Here is a 26,108-nt window from a genome sequence, read left to right on the forward strand (position 1 = left end):
TCTTCGCCGCGTGGCATTATCTGCACGAACGGGGGAGCCTTGTTTACGTTCTCCTTTCTTGGTTTGCGTATCCCTAATCGCGACGAGTGTGACGCTACCGCGTACATATAACGGGACAGTGCATCTGTCCCATTGAAACGAAAGTCCATTGACACGTACGTCCGCGTTTAGCAATTCATATCCCTAAATGAATATTTTAATTTAAGCAGTGACGATCGTGGCGGAAGCAAATCGGATAAGAATATTCGGTCAATCGGACGATGCAGATGAGGGAGGATACAAGTTCGTGCGTTAATAAAGCTGCAGCGTCGAGGAGTCGTACATACCGAGAGCAGTCGTCGAAAAGATAACGCGTATCGTAAGTCGTGAATTTTATACATTTAGTATACATATTTACGTTTATCTATATATTTACGCTTATAAAACTCAATAAACATTTTAATCATCTAATCGTTGAAATACTAATTGGAGCGTAACAGCTGTTTATTATATAGGCGAGAGAGCGAAGAATCGCTTTGCGATTATAGTTAGTTAACATCCGGCATGATTCTTTCAAAAATCGATTTTTATTTTTACTGATCGACATCCATCGCGAGATATTTTTTAAAACTGGAGTCGCGAAGAGCGCTGGTTGGAATTCCATGGCTGGCCTGACAACGTTGACAACTAATGATGATTTTTCCCCTATTTTGCAACAGATAATTATCCTAATTTGATAAACAGCTGCCATCGACGCGCATCGATTCCCAATATTCCCATGAGAAGATAAAAAGGTGGTTCGCGCCGCGTGTAAATAAAGCGCGCGGGTAAATAAAGCTTGAACGATGCGTGCACCTCATCGCGCACTTTTCGCGCTTTCGTTGCCAAGAGCGTCAACGTCAAGAGCGCGGCGTGTCGCGCCGATAGCATCTATAGAATGTATACGTTTACGTCGCGTCCCCTCGGAGGCTCGAACTGTTCGAAGACTTCGAAGCGGCACAGGCCACCACAGGCCACAGCCACTCGTGACTCGTGACTCGAGTTTAGTCGGCAGCATGCGTCGGCGACGTACGTCTCGAATGTCTCGATACGCGGTACGCGGCGGTCTCGCGTGAGCAGCGTGAGCTAACGTCCGGACCCGGACTCCGGATTACCCGCGCTCGGATGACCTGGCTGATCTGGCGAGCTTCTCCTCTCGCGCTCGTATGACCGCGAGAAATCCTACGCTGGTGAGCTTAAGCGCCGGTTCCACGATCACGCGGAAAAACAATGCTCGCGGTCTCCGCCGTTTCCGCGTTCCGGCCGCGGTACGAACGGAGCTGATGGAGCACATCATACATAGAGCGATGACAACTCGCTGCCGGGACTGCCGGGAGGTGTCCCCCGTCCGATAAAACGCTGGGATTTTTAGTCGGTCTTATTTACGCGAGCACTATTCTCGGACATGATTCAGGCTCGGCGAACGTTGTTTACATCCGCGCGTCTCGTAGCTTCATAGATATATGTATATATGTGCTGTAGCTGGCAAGGATATGATAAATTTGCATGCTCTAACCTATTCTATTTCATTCAGAACTTGAGAAATAAATACTAATTTATGTATATAGAATTTAGTACATTGTCACAGCACTTGTGTTTTCGAGTCTGATTCTACATAAATATGCACTGCAAAAGATGGTTTTATTAACTGTATAATAATATTGATAGGGTATGACCATTTTGTGGAATGTACACATGACTAAAATAATGTGAGAAAAAATGGTAAGCAATTTACCACAAGAATTCAAGAAGTATCAGAGGAACAGGAATCAGCTACACCATATACTTGAAGAGACACAGCGTACATTAGAGGTTATAAAACTTGAGAACTTTTTCCCTGGAGGTAATTATTCATAATTATTCATGTTTGAGATTTAAATCGATAAATCTAATACGTTGCTGATTAGTCTTATTTAACATTTATATAACGTTTCTTGTAGAGAATATCATCGAGGAATTACTGCCTCCGTTGACCTTGGACAGAGTGACACACATCCTTGATAATTCCCCCGCAATAGTCATTTTTGGGCAAGATAATAAAGCCAAAGCTTTGCTGGTTAACAACTTGCTTTCCGCCGATATCTTGCCGCTGTCCAACGATCCATGGAGATGGGTCAAGATCACGTATGGTCATACGAATCATGTCAGTCTCACGTTAGGTTTAGAATACGAAGTAGTCGAGACGTTACGGGCCAACGAAAAATCATGGAGCACGCTCCCATTCGAGGATCTAGAAAAATCGATAAACGAAGACATCAATTGCCCTACAGTGCTGGAAGTGAAGTTAGATCAAGCAATACTGAAAGAAGGTGTTCAAATATTTGTCGTCCCCAACAGTGGTGTAGTAAAAATTCTCGCTAAAGGCTCGTTGAAAATTTTACCTATATTTCTCTACGCTCTCGGGGAGCAACCGTTGACTGAAGAAAATTTGGAAGAATTGAGAGATTTGAAAGAGACTTATCCGTATAATCCGATTTTATTCATATCGTCGTTAGCTAATGTTTCGTTGGATGGCACAGACGCGGAATTGACTGAGTCTGAGCAGCATAGCCTGCAAAATCGGATAGAGGTGCCGAGCGTATCTAAGGAATCGAAGAGTGATGATAGTATTAATATTGACAAAATGAATTCACTCGGTCTAACGTGGCTAGATCAGTTGAGCAGTTTAGGATTCCTAGGGATGGAAGAGTCTGTGGAAGTTCATCAATTAACGTGGCTTGTCGGCGAGCGTTACGTTAATAATTCAAGCGACCTAGTGGATTCATGCAAAAAAACGGACCGCGTTTTACATTTCACGCGTGCCTGCCTGCAAAGCTATCTGATAAACGCCAGCACTTATTTGAATGAAATACATACAACCAGTCTACGTAAATTTATTTTAAGTGCGTTTGACATGGCACGAAAAATACAGATCACTCCTAGAAGGATACAATACGCCCAACAGAAAGAAAACGAACTTTATGCTAGTCTAATGAAGGTTGTTAATGAGCAGCAGGTGGAATTGACTGAGTTAATACAATGTATTATTCAGGAGATGAAAGACGATATATTAGGGTCCACTGGCGATATCTTCCAGTATCAAACCGTTCCTTTCGATAATAGCGAACGAGCGGAGTGGACGGTTACTGTTCGTGTCGCGACGTCGGAGGTCCAACGATTTGTGCTAGGCCGCTTGGGCGAGAAAGTCGCGAAGGAGCTCGTAAACTCGGTAAACTGTCTTCGAGAAACTTTTATCGGGACTCTTCAACGTTGCTTAATAAGTCTTGAAAAAACTTACGAACACGACAGCAGCCTGTTAGCTAGCGATGCCTTGAAGCAAATACTCTCCGCGGCTTACAATGTGGAATTGCACAATTCGTCACCATCCTTGGTGCATTCGTTCTTGGAAAGATTGAGGCAGCTCTTCAAATCTTTACCGCTGCCATGGACACCTACCCCGACTCTGGACACGGCTTGGAGGCGGAAGGTTACTGTCGATATCTTGAATTCCTTGTCGGCAGCGAGATTGGCAAAAACAATTTCCACGCAGTTTAGAGACAAACTGAAATCGTCGCATGACGCCTTCCAGACTGCCTTGAAATCTCTAGAAAACTATTATTCGGGGAAGCTGGAGAGGACCGAGGAACAGAGAATAGCTATACGAAAGTACCACGCACCCAAGCTAGCTAAACTCGCGTTGGAATCCACGTCGATGATGGATGCGATTCGCTTCGGCATTCCTCATTACGGCAAGGAGATTGGCAGAGGACAGTATGGTGTGGTGTTTGCTTGCGACGGTTGGGGCGGTGCGCCGGGACCATGCGCGGTAAAATCCGTTGTTCCGCCGGACGAGAGGCATTGGAACGATCTCGCGATGGAGGTTTACTATACCAGGTCGATACCAGATCACAAAAGGATAGTGAAGCTTCGCGGATCCGTTGTAGACCAATCGTACGGCGGGGGATTCGGATTGGGCACTGCAGTTCTCTTAATCACTGACCGGTTAAGTCGCGATTTATACTGCGGTATACACGCCGGTCTTTCGTGGCTGGAACGTATACAAATAGCGATAGATGTCCTGGAGGGAATACGTTATCTTCACTCGCAAGGCCTAGTTCATCGTGATATCAAATTGAAAAATGTCTTGCTCGATACGGAAAACAGGGCTAAACTAACCGATCTCGGATTTTGTATTACCGAAGCTATGATGTCGGGTAGTATCGTAGGAACGCCGATCCACATGGCACCGGAACTCCTGTCTGGCCATTACGACAGCAGTGTCGATGTCTATGCCTTTGGCATCTTGTTTTGGTACATATGTGCTGGGAAGGTTCGATTACCGTATGCATTTGAACAATTTCATAACAAGGAGCAGTTATGGACAAGCGTGCGGAAAGGTAATAACTTCATTACGTACAGAGAGAAGTCGAGCCTGCATTATAATCATATATTTATGTGCTAAAATAAGAAAAAGGTTAATTTAATATTTCATATTTTGTAATTTCATATTTCATGATAAACAAAAATTACATTAAAATTTCTATAATGCAAATTTCTCAAATTTAATTCAGTAATAGTGAGGAATGTATATCATTGTTGGCTGATTTAACTGACTTAAGTGGATTGATATTTAATCATTCAAATTACTGCTTATCTCAATGTATTTTTTTTACTGTCGCATACTCACATGAATTGTTAAGCGAACGTATTTACGTTAGGTCTTAGGCCCGAGAGACTACCACATTTTGACGAGGAGTGTTGGACGTTAATGGAACAATGTTGGTCTGCGGAGCCTTCCAAACGGCCGTTGCTCGGTGCGATTCAACCAGTGTTAGAGTCTATTCAGGACAAAGCGGAAAGAGGCAAGTCCTTGCAATTAGGCGCACTGAAACTACAAGAGAGTTCATCATCCGAACATACAAATCCTGCGCTAGCATTAGCAGAGCCTAATAACCAAAGAGGTGCTGTATTCAGTCCGCTTCCTCCTAGACGCAAGGCTTTTAGAACTGTCAATCCTGTCGCAGGACCTTTTCATAAGACCAAATTTTTTCATGTTCACGTTCGTTCCATGAACATGTTCGTTCAAATGCGAGAATTTTAAATGTCAGGGGACCAAATATGTCTAATTACTTTGTTAAAGATAGTTTATTGATATATTTATTGCTTGGAATGTGCTTGATATACGGCTCGTTATTCTCATTTTCACTGATTCGATGATATCCTTGATAGTATTTTATAGCACAGTATTAGAGTGACGAACTTTATGTTTGAGTTACTTCACTTTTTTACAGAATATAGCATATTTCTTTCTTTAATAAAATTACACAATTAGTACGTATAAAGTATGTGTAGAATCAAATATAAAATAATTGGGCCGAAGTCATTCCAAATAGTATATCAACAATAAATATTCAACAGATTATACTTTAAATATTTTATACAGTCTCATTATAGAATTGTTACAGGTTTTATAATAAATAATGTATATAAGCATTTGATAATATAAATATTTTTATTGCTAGTTAACGAGATATGTTAAACCTTTTTTTTTTCTTTTTTTATATGAAAACATATTTATTGCTGTAAAATATAGCGTTTTGATTGTTAAATTACTTCTTAATATTCCTAATTGTGATGACTACATGATTTTGTTAAGCCGGGAAATATGAAATGATCAACCATGAATGTATATTGTTGAAGAATAAATAAAGTTTCTCACTTTTGTATTTGCTGTTGACACGTACTCATTTTGTCTCTTGTAAAACCTATCGTACCTATATTTATATATATCTGCAGACAAATACGTATATTTATTATTTGCGAATAGAGAACTTTGTATTTGATTGTAAAAAATGTATTTTATATTGCTTTCAGATAATACGTTCTTCGCAACCGAGCCTGCATGAAAATTTGAGCGGATATTGATAATACAATTGTTTCAAGGAAATATAATAATAGATTGTACAATATTTTTATTACTCGATAAGTGTGAGGATATGAAGATTATGCGCAGAACTATTTAATCAAAGATCCACATAGATGCGTAAAGCCTGTATATATTTTTCTAAAGAAAGGAGGAATAGCAATCTCTTGAGGTATGAGTTATTAGTTATTTAGTTATCCGATTCCGATCCTTTGATTAAGTTTTAATCAAATACTTACAACGTAGTCATAATTTTATTACATGTGGTACTTTACAGTGAACATATTTGCCTATGTTTTGAAAAAGGTTGTCTGTGTTTAAAAAAGGTATATATTTATCAATATTAGATACTTAGCTGACCATTATTGATATATGTATTGTTAACGTCTGTAATGTGATCCATGACTAATTTCACTTTTATACCGTTTAAGAGACGTTTTGCAAAACTCATTATCGAAATAGTATATAATGATCAATCTTAAAATCTAGTACAGTTGATAAAGTTGACAACTTTTTTGCAAAAATTCTTGACGTTTTTATTTATTGTATTTATTTAATTACTTGTCGAATATTTGTAATCTTAAAATATATACAAGGTTTCCATTAAATCAAACTGCAGCTTTGAGATAGAAAGAAATGGAAAAAAATGTCGTAGGGAACAAAATTACACTTTATAATTATACACATATATATATATATATATATATATATATATATATATATATGTATGCGCATAAATTCATAGTTATAACATCAGAACATGGAAAATTAAAATTATTTAATTTTTTAAATTATTTAATTTTTAAATTATTTAATTTTTAAATTTTATAAGATTTTTTTCTGTTCCTGCTTCAAAGCCACAATTTGATCCATTCACATAGAGCAGCTTATATACAGTTGAAATTATTAAGTGGAAAATTTAAATAATATTTGTAATTTCCTATGTGACTTAATACTGTAATTTCCTAAGTGATTATAGACCGAGCCATACATTGTAAATTTTCAATTAATTATGAGGGCCTATGATACTAAGATTATGATGTTGATGAATGTTATCCAAAGAATGTTACTTAAAATATTTTATTATCTTACTAGAGATAATCTAAATTTTTATTTCTTAAGATAGTAAATATTTTTATTTTAAATAATGTAGATTATAAGAAAATACATAAAAAAACTTTTTCAAAAAACAATTGTTTGAGTTGTAAATATATATCTTAATACAGGTAACATCTACATAGAATATTATTTTAATATGCATGTATAATTTGTTTACAGTAACAAATCAAGATTACATTTTGCCTTTTCCAAATCATGTAGAAATTTGTAAAACTGCCCTATTGTCATCTCAATAAATACATTCTTGATTTTACCATCATCATCAAGACATAACTTAAGTTGTAGAAATGATTTTGCGACATTGTCGGAATCGTTACTTGCTGCGGTCACTAAAAGAAGTTTAAAAAAATGACATAGTTATTCATTAATGATTGGCATTATAGTAAGAATACATAATCTATTATAAATAAGAATACAATTCGGAAAAAAAAAATTTGCATAACTTACTTAAATTATATACCTTGTTTATTAGTATTTACTACTAAAGTTAATCAAATGTAAGATTTAAATTAAATAGAAATACAATATACACAATTTTTATATTAATAGCAAATGATAATTAAAATATAGAATATCTTTGTTTCTTATTTAATAGATCTTCTAACAGAAAATAATAACCTAAGAACGTAATATGACAAACATCGATATTGGTCTCAATTTATAAACTATTATCTTACCTCCGAATCTCCACGATATGTCAAGTATTTTGCTGATATTTCTCTCCATCTTCAGAACATGCGTTATGACATACGATAATTACGATGGTTAATTACAGGAGAGAGAAAAACCTGAGAATGAACAGTGAGCTGAAGTAATCCAGCAGGCAGCAGGAAAACATGCACCGTGTGCCACTCATGCCACTGGCTTTAAATGGAGATGGAAGATGGAACATGGCCAACATGGAACCCATCCACTGGCGCCTCTATGTACATGAAACGTGTGCGTTGAACTACGTAGTCATGTCTATCATTGATGTCTACAAATATTTCCGACGGGTAACATGGGATAACGGCATCATATCACCGACAACCCAGCAACACACGTTATATGTCTAAAAGATATCTTTCTGACAATTTTATAAGACATTTGAACAATTTTTAGACATCTTTTAGATGTCTGGTAAGATGTCTTAATGTTTTTTGGAAAAATACTATTAAAAATCGACAATTTTGCAGAAAATGTCGTGACTGTTAAAATTTATACGATTAAATTTAGACTATAGATTGTAATATAATATCAATTTTATGATTTATTATTATCCTAATGTAAGATTGTTCTTATATATATTTATGATTCGATAATATTCGATTTTTATTTAAAAAAACTACTGCAGTTTTACTTTTATCACTTCGGTTTGAGACAAGATTATAAGACAGGTACCTATTGTCTTTGATTTTATTTCGATTGTTCGTTATTCACTCGCGGTGTATTTTCGCAAATTTTTATGTCCGAAATTAAATCCGAAATAAAAAAGTAACTTTTTTTTAGCTAAAAAATATGGTATTACATGCGTTAGATTAAAATGAAATGAGAAGAGCCTGCAAGAATTGTTTTCAAATAATTTTAATAATATCTAAAATATTAAATAGTTAAGTTATACATTGTACATTGTTTTGGAGAAACTTTATTACATTTTTAAACTTAATAAAAAATAGCCAAGTTATTTACAATAATAGCGCTAATGCTATATTATATTTCTAATCCGAGCAATCTTATTCGATCACAATGAAACTTTTCTATAAAATATGTCCCTATTTTCTTCCTGCTTCATTATTCTTCTTTCCATTTCCCAATCCTCACTATTTCACTATTATGTCTTTCTCAAAACATTTCTATTTTTATTATTCCTAGTTTTTTCTGCCAAAATTTGATTGTTGGCATATCTCACACTATTCTTGTCAAACTGGGATTTCGTTGGGTTGGAGAATGTCTTCACCATTTATCGCTCGATCCAGAGATAAAGCGTTCGCTCATTCTGCCAAAAGACTCTTTTCTCACTATCTTCTTATCGCTAATGTTCATTAGCATATTCTTCACATAGGACAGCTAATTGTAAGTCATATTCGCATTCGAGAATCTTGCTGGGTCATATCGATGATTGAGCTCCAGTAAGGTCCTTTTGTTGTGCTCGTCATTACAATCTTCGAGTTCGGCAACTTTATCAGTTGTAGGCTATCAAAACCTCCAATCACGTCGTTTCGTCCATTTCTTTGTTCCGATGTAGACGATGCAAGCCCATTTTCCAAACTTGGCAAAAACGGACAGTAAATTTCTGCAACGAATATAAAGCGTTTTAATATGATTACGGATAGAAGGCGATAAAGGCCACACCTCTCAAGAATCTCATAAATGACACATGGGGTCTAAAAGACCCCAGCATGAAAAATGTCTCCTTACTTATTGATTTTTTGATATTTAGTTATGAAAATTATTTTCAATGTTGTTCAAGGCTTAGAAAAGAGAATAAAATGCTTATATTGTTAAAATTTCAATTTCAACATAGTATAAAAAATTAAGATCGCCAACAGTTAAAATGTTGGCTCCAAAATCAAAAAAATAAAAATAATAATAAATAAATATGAGCTCCATATTTGGCGGGAACATTTGAAAATATATCATTCTAAAGGGTCTGGGGTCCGCTGGACCCCGGGTGGCATTTAAGGGTTAATATGATTACGGATAGAAGGCCTCGAAAATCTCTTGAAAAAGGATTATCAAAGCAATTTGCAAAAGTTATATTATAAAGTTATACTTATAAAGTTAAATCGCCATGAAGATTATATCTCTTTAGAAGAAAATGCATTTTGAATAATTGATATTAAAAAATGCAAATGAGAAATTAATATATAACAAAAAGGCTCACAAGATTAAAAATCAATCGAAGAAAAAGGAGCGTCGAGCCGTAACAAGGTGTTAGTGTTAAAAAATTCTATATTAAAGTAAAAAATAACAAACGTTTCGGACCTTTATAGGACCATCTTCAGTGTCGCATAAAAATTAAGTCAATTTCGGATAAAGTTAACAAACGTTACAAATATTACAGCTAAAATTAACGCAACAGTTAAAACGTTGAATTCGAAGTGGACCATAATCGAACTATGAACTATTTTGTAGGATGCTGTGAACTATTTTGTAGGATCGACATTTCAGTAATGATGTGCTTATAACAAATAAAACATCCAAAATTATATCTAATAAAATTGAAAAAATTGGAAAAACGCATATTTATGCCCGCGTATAAAATATATAACAAAAGTTGCGTTAATTTTAGTTGCGTTAATTTTAGTTGTAATATTTGTAACGTTTGTTAACTTTATCCGAAATTGACGTAATTTTTATGCGACACTGAAGATGGTCCTATAAAGGTCCGAAACGTTTGTTATTTTTTACTTTAATATATAATTTTTTAACACTAACACCTTGTTACGGCTTTTTCTTCGATTGAGAAATTAATCTTTTAATTAAAATCTTTTAATTGTTTATTGTTGTTGCTAAGACATACCAGATATAGTTAGATTATGCTCGGTGGACTACGAGTAGAATGTCAATACAGATGTATGATTTCCGCGGACTAAAATCGTTGGTGGCATGTCCCTCGTAAGTGTCTCCAACCAAGCCATGTATAAGGGCGCTGAAACTGCACCCTTCCTTGGCATTGGTAAAGACCTATGAATTACAAAAGCATTCTTAAGAAATCATCAATAACAAAGAGAATAATGCAGTAAATTGTAATGCAGAAAATAATGTAAGAAGATATGCGAGTTACATATTCATATAATCCGTGTAGTTGAATATAATCTTACAAAAATATATATTTTTTATGGATATGTTTTCAAGAATATTTAAGTATATCAGGCGTTGATATTTTTTTGCTTTTACGTTAAATTTTTATATATTAAACGAATATAATTTAAAATAAAAAATTATTATACATAAATATACGATTATAGATATTTATGTTTTGCAATGAGGAATATTATGTAATGCTAAATATATATTATTATACATACATAACTACCAAGGTGGACTGACTCGAGTTTTCCAATAATAATTCTCGCAGTCGCAGTTGCCGATTCGTTTTTTCTCGTAGAGTCTGAAGCTCCTGATCAGTAATATAACATTCTAAAAATAATAATTATTTACATTGAATATTAGATGCATATTAGAGGGAGATGATTAAAAAGGGATCGTTTAAACAAAAATTATGCCAATAACCTACCACCATTTTCGGAAGAATCGTTTATCCGAAAATCGGATATTAATTTGTCGAAGAAAGACCGCGTCTCCTCTCTTAATTCAACGCCGATGTCATTTACTATCTTCAGGCTGCTGTAGTTAATTCGTGCCTTACTCATTATCTCAACCATTCTGCAGGATAATTAATAACATAATCTTACAGCGAGATATTTTATTTACATTTTCGTGAAGTTGTTCGCTCAAAACAACTTCCTCGATAAATTATCAGTGTTCGTACATTAAAGCACCTTATATCTCCTATTATTTACTTACTCTTTTTCTTGCGCGCTGAGGTCGTGCTTATGATTGGTCAGAGCGAATATCCTCATCTTGCAGTGTTTCCAATTTGAGCGCGTGCTGATTATATACGGTAGGAGAATCGTCAAACCTGTCGAATAATAATTTCTGCCACTTACAAATGAGTCGGAAATTCCAACGAATTTTATATGGATGATTGAGGTACGTGTCTAAATCAACTCAGTCGACATACCCCAATCATCCGATTAAATCTATTTTTTAAGTCACCTCCGTCGTCATATAACCACCATACGTCGATGGTTCCTTTTTTGTACTTCTGTTGGAAAATTGTTACATTTTCCGGTATGGAAGCCATTCCGCCGTTTCGTCTCTCGCTAAAATAATTAATAATGAATCGTTAACAATACATAAATTTTAATAATTTCTTTTCGCTGGATTTTCAAAATTTTATTGAGAAAAAAAATTACTTTAAAATTCATATACACATAATGGAGAAGATATTAAACTTTAAGAATTGAAAACGTGGGAAGTATAAAACTTTAATAGTATAAAACAAATAAACTTCTTAGTTAATTTTAAGCCGCTTTAATAAAAATTTGATTTAGGTTTTAATTAATAAAATATTTAATATTGTTTTAAATTAAAAATAAAGAAATTTTAAAAACGTATATGATTAAATTTTCATGGAACAAAATTTATTCTAAGTTTGACGAAGCAAACTTTTGATAATATTTAATATAGTAAAAATGTTTAACGTTTTACTTACAGCAGTTTATCAACAGCGTGTTTTTTCTTCTGTTTTAAATTTTCTTGAGCTTTCCAATGTATCGCTGAATATCCGATTACAGGTGTCGTATCGGGTGTGGAAAATGGGGTACCTAATGGTATAATTAAACCGAAATATGTGAGAAACAATTATATGGAAAATTCATTGTTTATCTATGATAGAGCTAATTTCTATTTAATAAATTGCTCAAGATATATTCGTAAAAAAATGGAACAACTTCTTTAAATAACGATAAAACGATAACGATAACGATAATACAGTTTTATGCATAAATTATAAATAACAATAAACTATAAATATTGACATAATTGAAAAAAGAGGCGATATAATCTCTTTCTGTTTTAATTTAATATTAGTTTAATATTAGTTCTTACCTATTGTCGGCACGCTTTGTACTCTGGGAATCTGCGTGCTCATGGAGAGATTGCTGTCGGCGTGCATTAGAGTGTTCCCCGCCAAATTATAGCTACTCTGTGCGAGACTTCCGTGGTCATCGTAACCGTTCGCATCGTCTCCATTCGTGATGCCGGAGCAATCTAGACCTTCGGCAATTCTCAAGATTGCCACAGCCAATTTGTTATCGAAAGCATTGCTGAGAGAAAAAAAAACGAATTTTAAAATCTTCGAATGCGCTGTCCTCAATTATTATTTGCCATTTTAGAGTAATTCTGGAGCAGGCAGTCAATCAACTTACTGAAGAATATTGAAATATTCCTGCAAATCTCTGTGATTGCACGTCGACCAGTGAGTCTTGTAACCCATGAGGACCACATTGGGAGCTAACTTGCCTATCCCGGTAGCCTGCATCAGCGCGGCAGCACCTCGTTCCAGGCTCAAGTCATCCACCAAGTGATAGAATGATTTTATGCGTTGTTGTTGCAGCCAGAAGGAACCATTATTCAGGCGTACGGAGCGTAGTCGATACGACAGTCGTATCTGAAATTGCGTTGAAAATTTAGTGATGTCACAATTTTGCCACATAAACGACTACAAATAAGCGTAAAGTTATATTGTGACTAAATCGATACCGGAAAGACTTCGCCAGCAATCAGCAAAGAATTATTCTTCGTGATGAGATTCGCTAAGTGTATCAACGCGGGTCTCGCAGCAGGCGGGCCGGTAAGCGCCAGAATTTTGGGAGCGTAATTCTTCACGTGTTCGTCAATAGAGTTCAACCTAGAAGTTATCGTAAATTTCAAATTGAAAGCCTCATTTTGAAATTTTCGAATTAAAATACAAAGACAGAGATATTCTTAACGAGATGATTCCAAGCGAGGAATCCGATCAAAAAGAACAAATGCAAACAGATGTTATTATTTTTTAAAATAATACCTGTAGACGATGGAAATTGCAGTCTTAAAGGTCTGCGCCTGCGTGCTGCTGCCCCAATTCACGTCTGGCTTACGATAGACTACTATTAGATATAGCGCGAAGATGATGACAAAGGTGACAAGTGAAGTCACCCAATCGATGAGAAACATAATCGCCACGCAAAGGATAAAACCCATTAGAGACAGCCAGGTATTGTAGTACTATAAAAAGAAGAAATTAATAATGCGCGTTTATTTTTATCTCGGTTGTAAAGACGCTTAAAAAAGATTTAATCTTTTCTCTCAAAATTTTTTAATTCTCAACAGGTACTATTTTAGTCTTTTCATAAAAAGAATAATTATATTATTTTTAAATATAAGGAATGAAGCATGTAGGTAATAAAATAAATAAAAAAATAATATAATTTTAAAATATCTTATTCCCCTGTTTTAATTATAATAAATTTTCTTATGACGACATACACACGAAGAAAAAGATTCATAGTATCGAATGATATTGTGGTATTGAAGATTAAGCGTCTTTCAAAAACGTATCGTTCTCTAGATTTTTGTACTATTTTAATTAGATAAATTTCTAATTTACTTTAAAACTAGGCCGCCATCCGAGAGGTCGAATCAACGCTGCGTGAAAAGTGCAGAAGTTGATTAAAGCGTACGACGCTAAATAGAAGTTTGAGATGAGCGGTGCGACTACGTTGAGATCGGCTGAAAGGGAAACGATTAAGAGTTTCTAGGAAACAGAGTTAACGATAATAGAAATTCGATATCTTCCAATAAAGTTCGTCATATTTCGAGACAGTCATTTTACCGATTAAGAGAAAGAGAGCCGCAACGCCAAATGTGAGAACGTATCCTCGATAGGGTTCCCCGGACTTTCCGTATCCCTTGCTGAAGTAAATCAACCCGGGATAAATTCGATCTTGACCCAAAGCCTGAATGAGTCTCGGCACTGACAATAAATTTGTCAGCGCCGTCGACAAGGTAGCTGCGAAGCATCCCGCGTAAATAAGCGGACCCCACAATGACATTAACTGCATGACCTAAAAAAAAATTACTTTGTATAAAATTATATTAATAGTTAATAACTGACTTATTAAATAAGAATATCTAACAATTACTGTGTATTTTTACAATGTCTTGGCAAATTTCTTTTAGATGAATATTTGCTGCTGCGACTAACATTAAATTTATTTTGTTTGCAAAATTAGACAGCTTTATTTAGCAGCTTTATTTGCTTTATCTCACATCGCATATTTTTGTAAAAACAAAGTGCACTAGAAATTAATTAAAAAATGTAACATTGTAAATTTCACTGTTTATGCTCTGTGAAGTTAATTTGCGAATAAATTCAATCAATTCTTAATTTAAGATTTTTATTGCAAAAATTGATACTCTACTTTTAAAAGATGTATTTTTCAGCTCTGAGGCTGCCATTTGAGATTAAAATGAGAGAGAATGTTATAATTTCGAGACCATATCTTCAGTGACATATTTTATATACTTACCGAGTAACTATTGTGTAGTCCGTACGTGCAGTTGGGAATACATTCCACAATAGTGCTGTTCACAAAACCATCTGCGTCTCTGACAGCCGCGGCACCGGCAAAAAAGACAAAAGTTACATAACTGAACATAGAGATCAGCAGAGCGAGAAGAGTCCCCATAGGTATGCTGCTCGCTGGATCTTTTAAATCACCGGATATGTTAGCGCCCGCTTGAATCCCGGTGACCGATGGGAAGAAGATGGCGAACACCGAGAAGAAAGTTTGATTGTTCTTCTCGGAGAATCGATAGTCCGGCCCGAGATTACCCTTAAATACGTCCGCTAGAAATAATATATACTTTTAATTATTAAAATAATCTCTTTGTTAGATTCATTTCATTTAATTCACATCGTATTACTATTATCGCTTCATTAGTCGCAGCTTTATACCCACCGGAGAACCCTATGAAACCTTTCGCTTTTTGTTCTTCACTTTGCGGCCCCATGATAGTGCCAATTAAAAAATCAAAGATCGCACCCAAGATGACGGCTATAAGGAAGTTTTGTGCCTGATAAAAGAAGCGCAGAATATAATTATAGTAATTAATAATAAATTAAAATAAATATTTTATTTTATAATCGTATCTTTTAATTGTCATTTGTTTATATAACGAGTTAAAAAATTCAATATACATTTTCTGGAATAAACCAAATAATTCTAGAATAAACGAATCTATATACCTTTGATTCCCACTCCATGCCGACCGCGCAGATAAGTATCATAACGACGAGCGCTATTACACCGACGATTCTTACGTCATTCACGCTATTATCTATGATCTTCAAACCGTTCGTTTTTAACAAGTCGTTCAGGGAATCACAGAAACCGATCGTATTCATAGAAGCCGCTACAGCATTTGCGAACGCAAACACGATGCCGACCGATGCGCCAAATTCAGGCCCAAGAGAACGAGATATGATGAAGTATATCCCACCTGTAAATCAATCGATTTTATTCCACTTCTAAACTGTGAAAAGTCTTCTCGCAAGAATAAGAGTATAGGATATCCGACAACGAATTCGAACCATTTGGGATCAGTTTAGTGATATTATCAAAAATTTGTCGAGATTATCAAGCCACGAATTAAAGCAGAATTTATTCAAAGTTAGGATTTTGCCACACACATATTTACAGTAAAAAATAATATATTAAACTCAAAGCTTTACATTGCTACATTCAATCTTTTTTAAAATAATCATACTTTTAGATTAACAATTTTATCTCTATATTTCATTGCTATTCTATTGCATGAATCATAATCCCTTCAATAAGCAAAAGAAATGCAGCAAAATTTAAGAGAATTATACAATCATGTTTTCTACCTTTCTCTATCAAGACAAATTGCCCCGTGGCTAAATTGGATAAATAATTCTGATGAGAATCTTGTAGCTTGGGGAAAAACCCCCGAGCGTCTAACGACACAATCGTATATAGAGCAGTCGCGGTGGTGTGCACGACGCCACTCCTTCGGAAAAAAAGAATTACAGAATGCGTTACCGTAACACACCTCCCTTTACTTCCCCATTAGTGCTAATTGCGCTGAGGCTAAGCGTCGTAATGACGCAGACGACCGCCGATATTCCGATAATGACGATGGTCTGCAGAATGCCGGCCTGCGCGACTACCCACGAGAGTCGCAGAAACAGCATGACGCCCCATATATTCAGCAGGCATGGTATAAGAACGCCTTGGATCCATCCTAATTTTATTCCGGTGTGACCCTGCTGACCGAAGCTGCCGACCTGCCCGGTCTCGACGGCATTGGCGTCCTGGAACAAGGTTTATTTAGACGCTCAATTCTCCGCGCTGTCCGCGTCGACCAATTCGATGACGATGCCACGCGGCGTCGCAAATTACATAATTCCGATAGTATGATAATCCTTAAATTACATAAATTACATAATTTTAACGGTATGCTGGCTTGACGAGAAACTTCTAAAACTCCACTGATCGTAAAACATTTGAAAATTTTGAAGATTATTTGAATTTTAGGAACACGACACGCGTGCTACGTTGTTCAATTTTTACATTTCTCGTTATAACAAGAATTGCAATCTAATTTTTATACCTTGTTTCGAAGAGAGTCAATGTCAAATTTTGATTGAGTATGCTTTTCTACATTTCAGAAATATAATAAAATTATTGTATTTTTGATAATAAATAAGCTAAAATATGACTAAACTAATGTGGATGTACATGTGTCTTGAAGCAATGTAAAGACTTTCTCATAAACATTTGCTCTTTTGAAGAATGTACAAGGACATATTGAGTGATAAGTGAAAAATGTCCTTGTACATTAAAAACCGATCGTTGCAAATTTTCATGAACTCTCTCATTTGTGTTCAAGATAACGCTATAATTAGTTGCACGCCAAGTGTTATCACGATTCCAGTACTTTAAAAGTTAATATTTCGTGAGTTCCCATTTTATTTAAATATATATTATATACTATATATGTATAAATATATATATATATGTATATATATTTTTTATATTTAAATCCATTTTATTTATTTTACTTTTTACTTTACTTTACATTTTAAATAAAATTATACTTTTAGTTCAATCGCTATTTTTCATTTACATAGTAATTGTATTATCGAATTTAAGTATACCTTTCGATAAATGTTTTTTAAATTCTTTATTTATATTTAATAAATCAATACTACCAGTAAATGCTATCAGTTATAATCTCACGAGAGTCAGCGGGAATAAAGCAAGGTAATTAAAACTTCGTTTAATTAACAAATCTTTTAATATTAATTTATAAATAATAATATAAATAATATTGTAAATAAATAATAATTAATTTATTGTTCGGCTGTCTACTTTTACGTACATGAAAAAATATATATCTATATTAAACATTTTTATATATGGAATAATTATGAAAGAGTATATTTTTTTCTAATAAACTATCTTTTGTTGAATAAAAAAATTATATTATAGAATCAACGTTATCAAATTCTTGAATGCGTGTAAGATTATCTTTATATCTACTGTACACAGGAGAGTATTTCTTCCAATCTCACTGAACGGATGTTTACTGCTGCGTAAACTTAATAAACTAGTTTCCCCTTGTCTAGTTTTACCTTCACGACTTCGATCGTTTTTCTTTGAAATAGGGAAGAGAAATCACAGGGTGAGGCGATTCTCTTATCATCCGCAAAAATATCAAATACTTGCGTTATATTTTACGTAATATACTTCCTTAGAAATTATCACTTTATTAAACAATCTTATCTAATCTCGATTGAAACATTGTGTTTTAATTCTTTATATGCATTTAAAAGACAATTATATAAAAAATATATATATATATACAGGGTGTACCAGAAAGATGGGTACCCCGAAATAACTTGAACGGATGACGTTTTTGAAAAAAATGTTTAATACAAGAGTTTAGGGTTTAAAAATGAGCATCTGGTGGTGAACTTGACCTAGGGGTCATCATATATATGATTTTAATTAATAATTTGATGGTGGATAAATAAACAAATTAAATTTTAGTATTATTTTAGAAGAAGACAAAAGACGGCAAAATTGTGTAATTTTTACAATATTGCTTATTTAATAATTACCAATAAGAATAAACGTTTTAAAAGTGTAGTAAAATTCTAAATACGTTCTTCAAATCAAAAAACATCGATGACTATTTAAGTACATTCAACTGATAAGCCGATATTCCGTTGAAAAATATTATTGAGATTATAAAAATCAGAATATCTGTATCCTCACTTTAAAGTAAAAATTGATAGTATTCCATGAAAACTTGCGTCAAGTATTTATTGATACATTTATCCAGTCGTAACTAGATATTAATCGTTATATTTATCGGATGGAATCATTAAGTCTCTCTTTACATATGTGTATGTGGTGTGGCAAATAAAATTCGATTTTTCACGTGTGTTTCATATCTATGTATTATATATTCTAAACAATTTATAAACAACAGGTATATAGGTGTATTAAAAATTTCTTAATTTTATTTACCTGCTTCAGTTTCGATAATTTAATATCTATTAATTAACTAACTGTGTTTTATATTTAAATATATCATATTTTATTTAAAATAAAATAATATATTATCAAATTTTTAAATTAATGTCTGATGTTTCGATACTATAATCTTCTAAAGTATACTGTGATATATAAGTTTCCTTACCTTTATAAGATTTCCTTCATGCAAAGTGCTCAGAGATGGCCTTTTCGCGCGACGGCTTAATCTATAAAAGAGATTAGTGATATTGTAACGATAAAACTATTATTTTAGCCGGTCGCGGATTCGCCAAACTGAATAATTCCTTTTCGGGTATACGTACAAATAATGTTACTGATTTTTTTATATCGAGAACGTATAACGTGAACGTGCGAAAAAAGATTAATGATTTTCCAATATAATGCTTAAACGAACAAAACGTGGAAAACGTCGTTACGTAATCGCATCGATATAAATGGGCCGATAGATCGAAATATGATAAATTTTATACAGCAAATTTTGTAACAATTAAGAGTTCTTTTTTCTTCTTTAAACCAATTTTACGCAACAAAGCATATAACGTGACAATTGAAAACAGTGTACGTATGTAATTAATTTGATGTTAATTAACGTGATACACTCTGAAGTGTACTTTAATTAACTTAATAAAGTATACCTGTAATGATCCAATCGTGGAACTACATCCCATAATCCGCTCATATTTAGAGACATTGAGGGTCTCTTATTATTTTGCTGTAATTGCCCAATTACATCGTCTTCCGGTGCTTTGCCCTGAAAACGATTCTCCATCTTGCCTTGTCTGAAAAACACATTTTACTAGCAATGTTTTATTTACTTTTCAACTATTCTTGCACATTGCGCAAGCCATTTTCTTCTCGCATGAATAGTCAAGTTATAAGGTGATTAAGTAGCTAAGATGATAACAATTGTAAAAAAAAAGACAATAAATATACATTAACAATTTATTCCGATGTATATGTGTGTGTGTATACGTTCTACGTGTTGTATAATTATATCATTCAGGCATGGCGCGTAATAAAATAGTCTCTCCAATATTGCGTAAGTTGCAATTTTTGGAAGACAACATGTGTTTCGGTATTGATTGGAAGGTCTCACGGAGTGATAACGAGAACTAAGGGTAATTAAGGCCACGCATGGAAGTACTTCGCAGAAAATTCTACGAACATTTGCGAGCAATGAGTCAGAGATGGATCAACTGTCTCCAGTATGTACGATTCTTTTACACTTTAATTAATAATACTTATAATGACCGGTCATGCTCACATAATCCACCTTCCAGGTCACCTGAACTATCTCCAGGAAAGCCCCAAAAATAAGATAAGATACTATTGGAATCTATGTTTAAAGATTTTCTTATGTTTGTGAACAAGTATGTTCCTACATCAGATGCGCAAAGAATATTATCAGTCTCATTCCCATCCACTCTCTCCTCTTTACAGATTTATAAATAGTAATATGACTGCGTTTTGCGACACGCAAATTTTCGAGTGATTATTTGGCCACATTCCCGAAATTTTCAATTTTCATGCAGTTCAACGTCTTGCAAGTTTAGACATTTATTGGCAATGTATATAGTAAGTAAATTTACGAGCAATTTTTCGTAAGAATTATCTGAGAAAATAATAGCGATGTATACAATTTGTTGTTAAAATACAAATTTTTTGTCATTTATTGGTAGAAGCATTATTTTTACAAATAATTTTTTATTTGTGATAATAAAAATAAAGAAATCAATGCAATTATGTAATGTGTTCTTAAAACTAAACTGTTTATATCGATATCTTTAGCTTCTTTCTCTTTTTAATATCTTTTGAGAAGTTTGCAATATTTATAGATATATTAATTAATTCTAGTGCACCAAGATTTTTATGATAATTATGAGAAAACAAATCACGCACTTGGTTCGTTGATGTAATATCGGTACTTCGATGATCAATATTTTTTATGAGATCCAAGGAGCAAGTAATTTAATAAGAGAACGTTTTTAAGAGAATCTATCAAAGATGTATTCCATGTTTACTGATGTCAGATACGCACGTCTCGCATATATCTACGCGATAACGTGAAATAATCTAATAGAATAATGTGAAAAAATATCTTAATCAAAAAAGGAAATGTTATTTTTTAAGCTTACTAGAAGCTTACTAGAACTATTTCAAGAATATTTAGTTTAATTTTGTAATTTTGATTCGCAGTTTGAATTTTAATAAAATAGAGTTCTACGCATTTGAATTTGTCGAAGATCGATGCCACGAAAGATGATAAATCTAACAGCTTTAATTTTTTTAAAATTTAAATTTAAATTAAACAATAATTATTGTTCTCTTAATATATAAAATCTCATAAAAAAATTATTCTTTTACTGATGAAATTGAAATCAATTTTAGCCTAAAAATAAAATTTTAAGGCAGCTACTTATAATAATGGTCTATAAACATTAATATTAAATATTTAAACATTTAAATAAAAGATTAAATTTCTTTGGCGATATTAAGCCCAATTTAAATTAAAAAAGAAAAACAAAAACTATTTCCTACTTTCTTAAATACTTGATATTTTAGATATTTAGATGCTCTTAACCACAATATTATAAATATCATTGCTTTATATACTTAGCACAAATAATTCAATTTTAATTTTTTTCTATATTATAATTTATTTAGATTTATATAGAATCAAAAGAAAAGAATAAACTTTGACAAATTTAAATATAATTATAATATAATTATAATATAATTTAAATACAATTTAAATATTATAATTTAAATATAATTTAGATATAATTGTGTATATATTATCATTTTTCAAACCATTTTTTGCAAAAAACGAAAGAAAATTATAAAGAAAGACAGAAAGGAAAATGATTGAAGAATATAGAAAGGAATTTTTATAGCAGGGTAAAACGAATGTAAGAAAATCTCGATATAATTTTTGTCCCCTGTGCGATTCCTTCTTTTGATTCGCTGCACCGCATCGGTAATTACGGGTCAACGAAATGGAAAGCGCACGATCAACTGATAACTCGAAATCGATAACGAACGCCCATAGCACGGAATAACGATTCATTTGCGTCAATTTACCACCGCTTGCAGCTTGCAAATGCATGCGTCCGACAATGCCAAAACAAATAAATTTACGAAACGGTTTCCCGGTGCTGCCTGTCGCGGTCTTTACTTTCTCGCGGTCTTCGTTGTCGATCTATTACAGTGACACAGAGATGCCCTTCAACATGTGCCTCCCATTGACGGTCGCTCCCCTTATCAACTTGGCTCGGAACAAGACTTCGATTTATCACGGCTTACGCGACAGGCGAATCGCGAACAGATAATCGATCAAAATAATACGTCAGTTTGCATCCTTTCTCTGGCCGATTAAATCAATCTATTTGAAAGATAATAGCTTTCAAACAATGACACACGTTTTCAATAACGCGTACATGTTGTTTATGACACATTTCTCACTAATAAATTTTATTCGAAATATAATAATTTTGAGAACACAAGAGAAATTCGTAATCCTTTTTTTCGCACAAAATCCCTATACTATATACTTTTATTTAATTTATTCTGTCCACTTAGCTGAAGAAATTATAAAATTCTTTTATTAACAATATTTTAATCGATATATTTTGTAATAAATAAGGCAAAATCGGAAGTAATTAAATCTGGAAGATGTTCACTGCAAATCCAAGTATGTTATTTTAACTGAAGCTCGATCTTCTTCCACATTTCTTGCCGTTTTAAATCACGTCATTTAACACGATTGAACGTATTAACTTTTAATTTAATACAATTAAACGAGTTAAATTACGTGTAAATAATGTAATTTAACATGCAACGAAACATGTAAAACGAGCCTCAGTCAAATGTGTCATTTTTATGAGTGTAGAAATAACACACTTGGATTTACAGTGTTTTCACCGTGAACCGTGAAAAAAGTGATGGTAATTATTTACACAAAATTACTAATATAAATTATAATAAAAAAGAATATAAATTATAATAGAAAATAAATTATAACAGATTACTTTACTGCTAACATGGAAACAAAAGAAAGTTTAATCTAAAAAAAAATTGTAAACTTATTAAAAGCTCTATAAAAATTATTTGGATAAAATAAAATATATATAACTCAATACATCTTTCACAACTTAAAAATGTAATTAACGCGCGTGTGCATAATTTAAATTTTATACAAAATTGATTGTGATTCAAATAGAATTTGTCAATTACGCGCCATTATAGTTACGATGAAAGGAATTGAAATTGACACAGATTCCGAGATAAATGTATTTAAGCGATCGGCGCAAAATCTAAATTCGATCTACTTGATGTTGATCATGTTTTACGATAAATTATAATCGAGCGATTATGAAATAAATAGAATTACGGGGATAAGGCAAAAGTCGACGATAAAATCGCGACAATAAAACATTTCAATCCACAGAAGAAAATTTCAATCCGATACTCACGACGTGAAATTCGGCTGGAAGATCACGAGGATGGAAATTTTAACAATCACTCGCGACTTGCAATTCGCACTATTGCCGAAGCGATCCGCGAGAATCTGACACGAGGCACTGAGCGTCGCGAAAATTTGAACCCCTCGTGGATCAAAACCCCTCGAGACATTAAGGAAGGAAGCATGCGTCGAACTTCCCTTTCCACGATCCGCTTACGCGGCCCGCGAACGTGTGTGACACACACGCACACGCGCAGTTCCGAATGCGCGAGGCCACACGACGTAACATTTTAAACAAATTGCTATACGGTCGGCCATCTAAAATTGTTTCGATTAACGTGAAGATATATCCGAAGGGTTAATAGAACTACAATGCCGCATGCGTGTCCGCGAGGCACGCGAAAACGTGCGCGCATCGATTTTTTGAGTCCGCGTGGGCGACTGCGTGCGCGGTTTCGTAAACCTCGACCGTGCTCGCGGGTAGGAAACGAGGGAAAAAGGAGAGGAGGAAGGAAAAGAGGATAAAAGAAATGAGCTTTCAAGAGAAATGAGCGCGATTTTCATCGCCAGAATGCCACGGGCGGAATATGTCCATGACGCGAGATGAGAAGACGCGTGGGTGAAGGTCACCGCGGTGGTTCGCTCGCATTTCGAAATCCTTTGACGCCTCTTAATGCGCACAGAGTGGCGCGAAAAGAAGTAAGCTTTGTGCACGGACGATACGTGTGCGGAACACACACATATAATGCAAACTTAGAACGCGAACAATGAGACTTGAAAGAAATTATGTGAAACAGGAGGTCTCGGAAGAGAAAGAGGGAAAGAGTCAAACATAATGAAGAAAGCTATTCATCGCAAACATAAAAATAACATGTAGCTGTGTGTTAAAAAGCGAGAGCCAACTCACCTTGTTACTTTTGTCACTATTTTTAAATTCACGTAAGAGTCTTTCGAAAGAGAGTATTTCGGTATTAATAATACCACGCTTCAATTAGCTAAGTTTCCACTTCGGAAATTCGTCCGTTGAACTTCGTCTGTTCTTGGAAACGCGTATGTACTTGCGCGACAAATTTTATTTTATTTTACGAAAGAGTCGTTCGCGGAACGAAAATTGCGACGAAGACGGTTTAGTTCAATTATCAGTATCGGCGCGAGTCGCCGAAGGATGGCCGATCGAATTCCGCGAGCGACTACTACCTTTTTCAGTGGTTCCGACATTTATATAGACCGCGAGGAACTGTCAATGCGGCCGATGACGTTGGCTTGATGTTTACATTGACGGCAAAGATATACGCCTATGCTGAAGGCACCCTGCTTTGAAATTTATATACTGGAAGGAAGTGCACACAGGGTCCGCGAATAGATCATCTGGCTGCTCTTCTCGTCGAGTTATTGTTATTTGCTATTGTTGTTCCTAACAAGTGGTGCTGGCCGAAGTGATGCAACGCCGGTCTTTCTGCGCTGGAATCTTTTGAAGAACACTTTACAGTCATGTTTTATTACTGACGAAGTATAAACTAAATAACTAAACCGTGTTTACGAACTTCCGAAGAAGAAATATATCGGCGAAAAAATGTGCAGTGTTTCTGAAAAAGCCACTTATCGATTTGAGCAATCGTAATTACTTCTTATCGAGATAATTTTTGTTATTCATGTTGTTCTTATCATTTTTTTACGGTAACGTAGATAAATTATATTTGTATACGCATTGTACGTATATAATATATTTAATATATTCTATCTATATTCTTGTTTTGTATAAAATTATTTTAATAATAAATACAGTTTTAATAGTATACGTATTACAATGAAAAACTTCATAGATATAATTTGCTCGATTCCAGAATTGTTTTTTCATTGAGTTAACAGTTAACCGATCAAAAACTTGAAAATAAAAGTTGAATGTGTGATATCACATTATTATAAAATTTAATTTTGATTAAGATAAAGTTTCCTAAAAATATATGTAGATGTATATGGATTTATACGTGTATTTCTTTGTATTTTTATTATATAAAATTAAAAAAAAATTCTTTAATGCAGGTGACCAATAAAAAATTTTAGAAGCAGTTATCATCGTACTGATTCAAATTACGAATATTGTTGTATGATGTGCTATATTACTTTAAAAAAGGATGAAACTTACCACGGCAATTACATCGGTATTTTCTTATCTACGATAAATATCAATTTTTCTGTTCAACAAGTAGTAGTAATCGATAATTGATAAGTAGTTAAATCAATGATTATCTCGTTTGCTCGCAAACGATATCGCAAACACTTTGCTACATGTGCGCGGTTTCACGCTTCGTTTGGTTAATCTATCGTCAAGGAAGCAATGATTTACGAATTTGCATGTATATACATTGAACAAAAAATGTCGTAGCTAATGCTAAACAACGGATTGTTTGTCTTTCTGAACCATATCTAA

At 33.9% G+C, this 26,108-nt stretch overlaps 2 protein-coding genes across 9 annotated transcripts; one reads left to right on the forward strand and one right to left on the reverse strand.

The window, feature by feature from the left end:
• Ripk5 (receptor interacting protein kinase 5) lies at positions 1-8,712 on the forward strand. Of its 6 annotated transcripts, none has more exons than XM_071719028.1 (6): positions 405-1,208; positions 1,687-1,861; positions 1,959-4,394; positions 4,716-4,958; positions 5,872-6,092; positions 7,635-8,712. In XM_071719028.1, exons 2-5 carry the CDS (start codon positions 1,738-1,740, stop codon positions 5,901-5,903), a joined length of 2,835 nt encoding a protein of 944 aa, XP_071575129.1. In that variant the 5' UTR covers positions 405-1,208; positions 1,687-1,737; the 3' UTR covers positions 5,904-6,092; positions 7,635-8,712. The 6 variants fall into 6 exon arrangements, with proteins under 6 accessions (XP_071575125.1, XP_071575124.1, XP_071575129.1 ...); XM_071719026.1 differs by having other exon boundaries at positions 7,815-8,712; XM_071719029.1 differs by having other exon boundaries at positions 408-1,208; positions 4,716-4,859; positions 7,815-8,712.
• Positions 8,587-25,254, reverse strand: Nkcc (sodium potassium chloride cotransporter). 3 transcript variants are annotated; one of them, XM_071719020.1, is made up of 20 exons: positions 24,585-25,233; positions 19,851-19,994; positions 19,361-19,421; positions 16,703-16,964; positions 15,876-16,129; positions 15,589-15,703; positions 15,157-15,476; positions 14,460-14,691; positions 14,235-14,356; positions 13,653-13,852; positions 13,349-13,496; positions 13,015-13,256; positions 12,695-12,912; positions 12,300-12,411; positions 11,801-11,907; positions 11,549-11,663; positions 11,259-11,407; positions 11,050-11,161; positions 10,542-10,705; positions 8,587-9,311 (listed from the first exon to the last, which is right to left on the reverse strand). In XM_071719020.1, the coding sequence occupies exons 2-19, from the start codon at positions 19,982-19,984 to the stop codon at positions 10,570-10,572; spliced, it is 3,039 nt and encodes a 1,012-aa protein (XP_071575121.1). In that variant the 5' UTR covers positions 19,985-19,994; positions 24,585-25,233; the 3' UTR covers positions 8,587-9,311; positions 10,542-10,569. The 3 variants fall into 3 exon arrangements, with proteins under 3 accessions (XP_071575121.1, XP_071575122.1, XP_071575123.1); XM_071719021.1 differs by lacking the exon at positions 24,585-25,233 and adding an exon at positions 23,688-23,773; XM_071719022.1 differs by lacking the exons at positions 8,587-9,311; positions 10,542-10,705; positions 11,050-11,161; positions 11,259-11,407 and having other exon boundaries at positions 11,551-11,680; positions 24,585-25,254.
• Positions 25,255-26,108: the final 854 nt, after the last annotated feature.

This window comes from Temnothorax nylanderi, unplaced genomic scaffold (genome assembly GCF_030848795.1).
Source record: "Temnothorax nylanderi isolate EJ_2023f unplaced genomic scaffold, tnyl_v1.0 TNYL_tig0275_pilon, whole genome shotgun sequence".
Lineage (NCBI taxonomy): Eukaryota > Metazoa > Arthropoda > Insecta > Hymenoptera > Formicidae > Temnothorax > Temnothorax nylanderi.

Bases quoted from the DNA above. Each gene is read 5' to 3' on its own strand.
- Ripk5 (XM_071719024.1), top strand. From the start codon at position 1,738: ATGGTAAGCAATTTACCACAAGAATTCAAGAAGTATCAGAGGAACAGG. The intron at 1,862-1,958 runs GTAATTATTCAT...CGTTTCTTGTAG, and splicing joins TGAGAACTTTTTCCCTGGAG to AGAATATCATCGAGGAATTA. The intron at 4,395-4,715 runs GTAATAACTTCA...TATTTACGTTAG, and splicing joins ATGGACAAGCGTGCGGAAAG to GTCTTAGGCCCGAGAGACTA.
- Nkcc (XM_071719020.1), bottom strand. From the start codon at position 19,984: ATGGAGAATCGTTTTCAGGGCAAAGCACCGGAAGACGATGTAATTGGG. The intron at 15,704-15,875 runs GTATATAGATTC...TTCTTTTATCAG, and splicing joins GCATGGAGTGGGAATCAAAG to GCACAAAACTTCCTTATAGC. The intron at 12,913-13,014 runs GTAAGTTGATTG...TTTTTCTCTCAG, and splicing joins GAATATTTCAATATTCTTCA to CAATGCTTTCGATAACAAAT.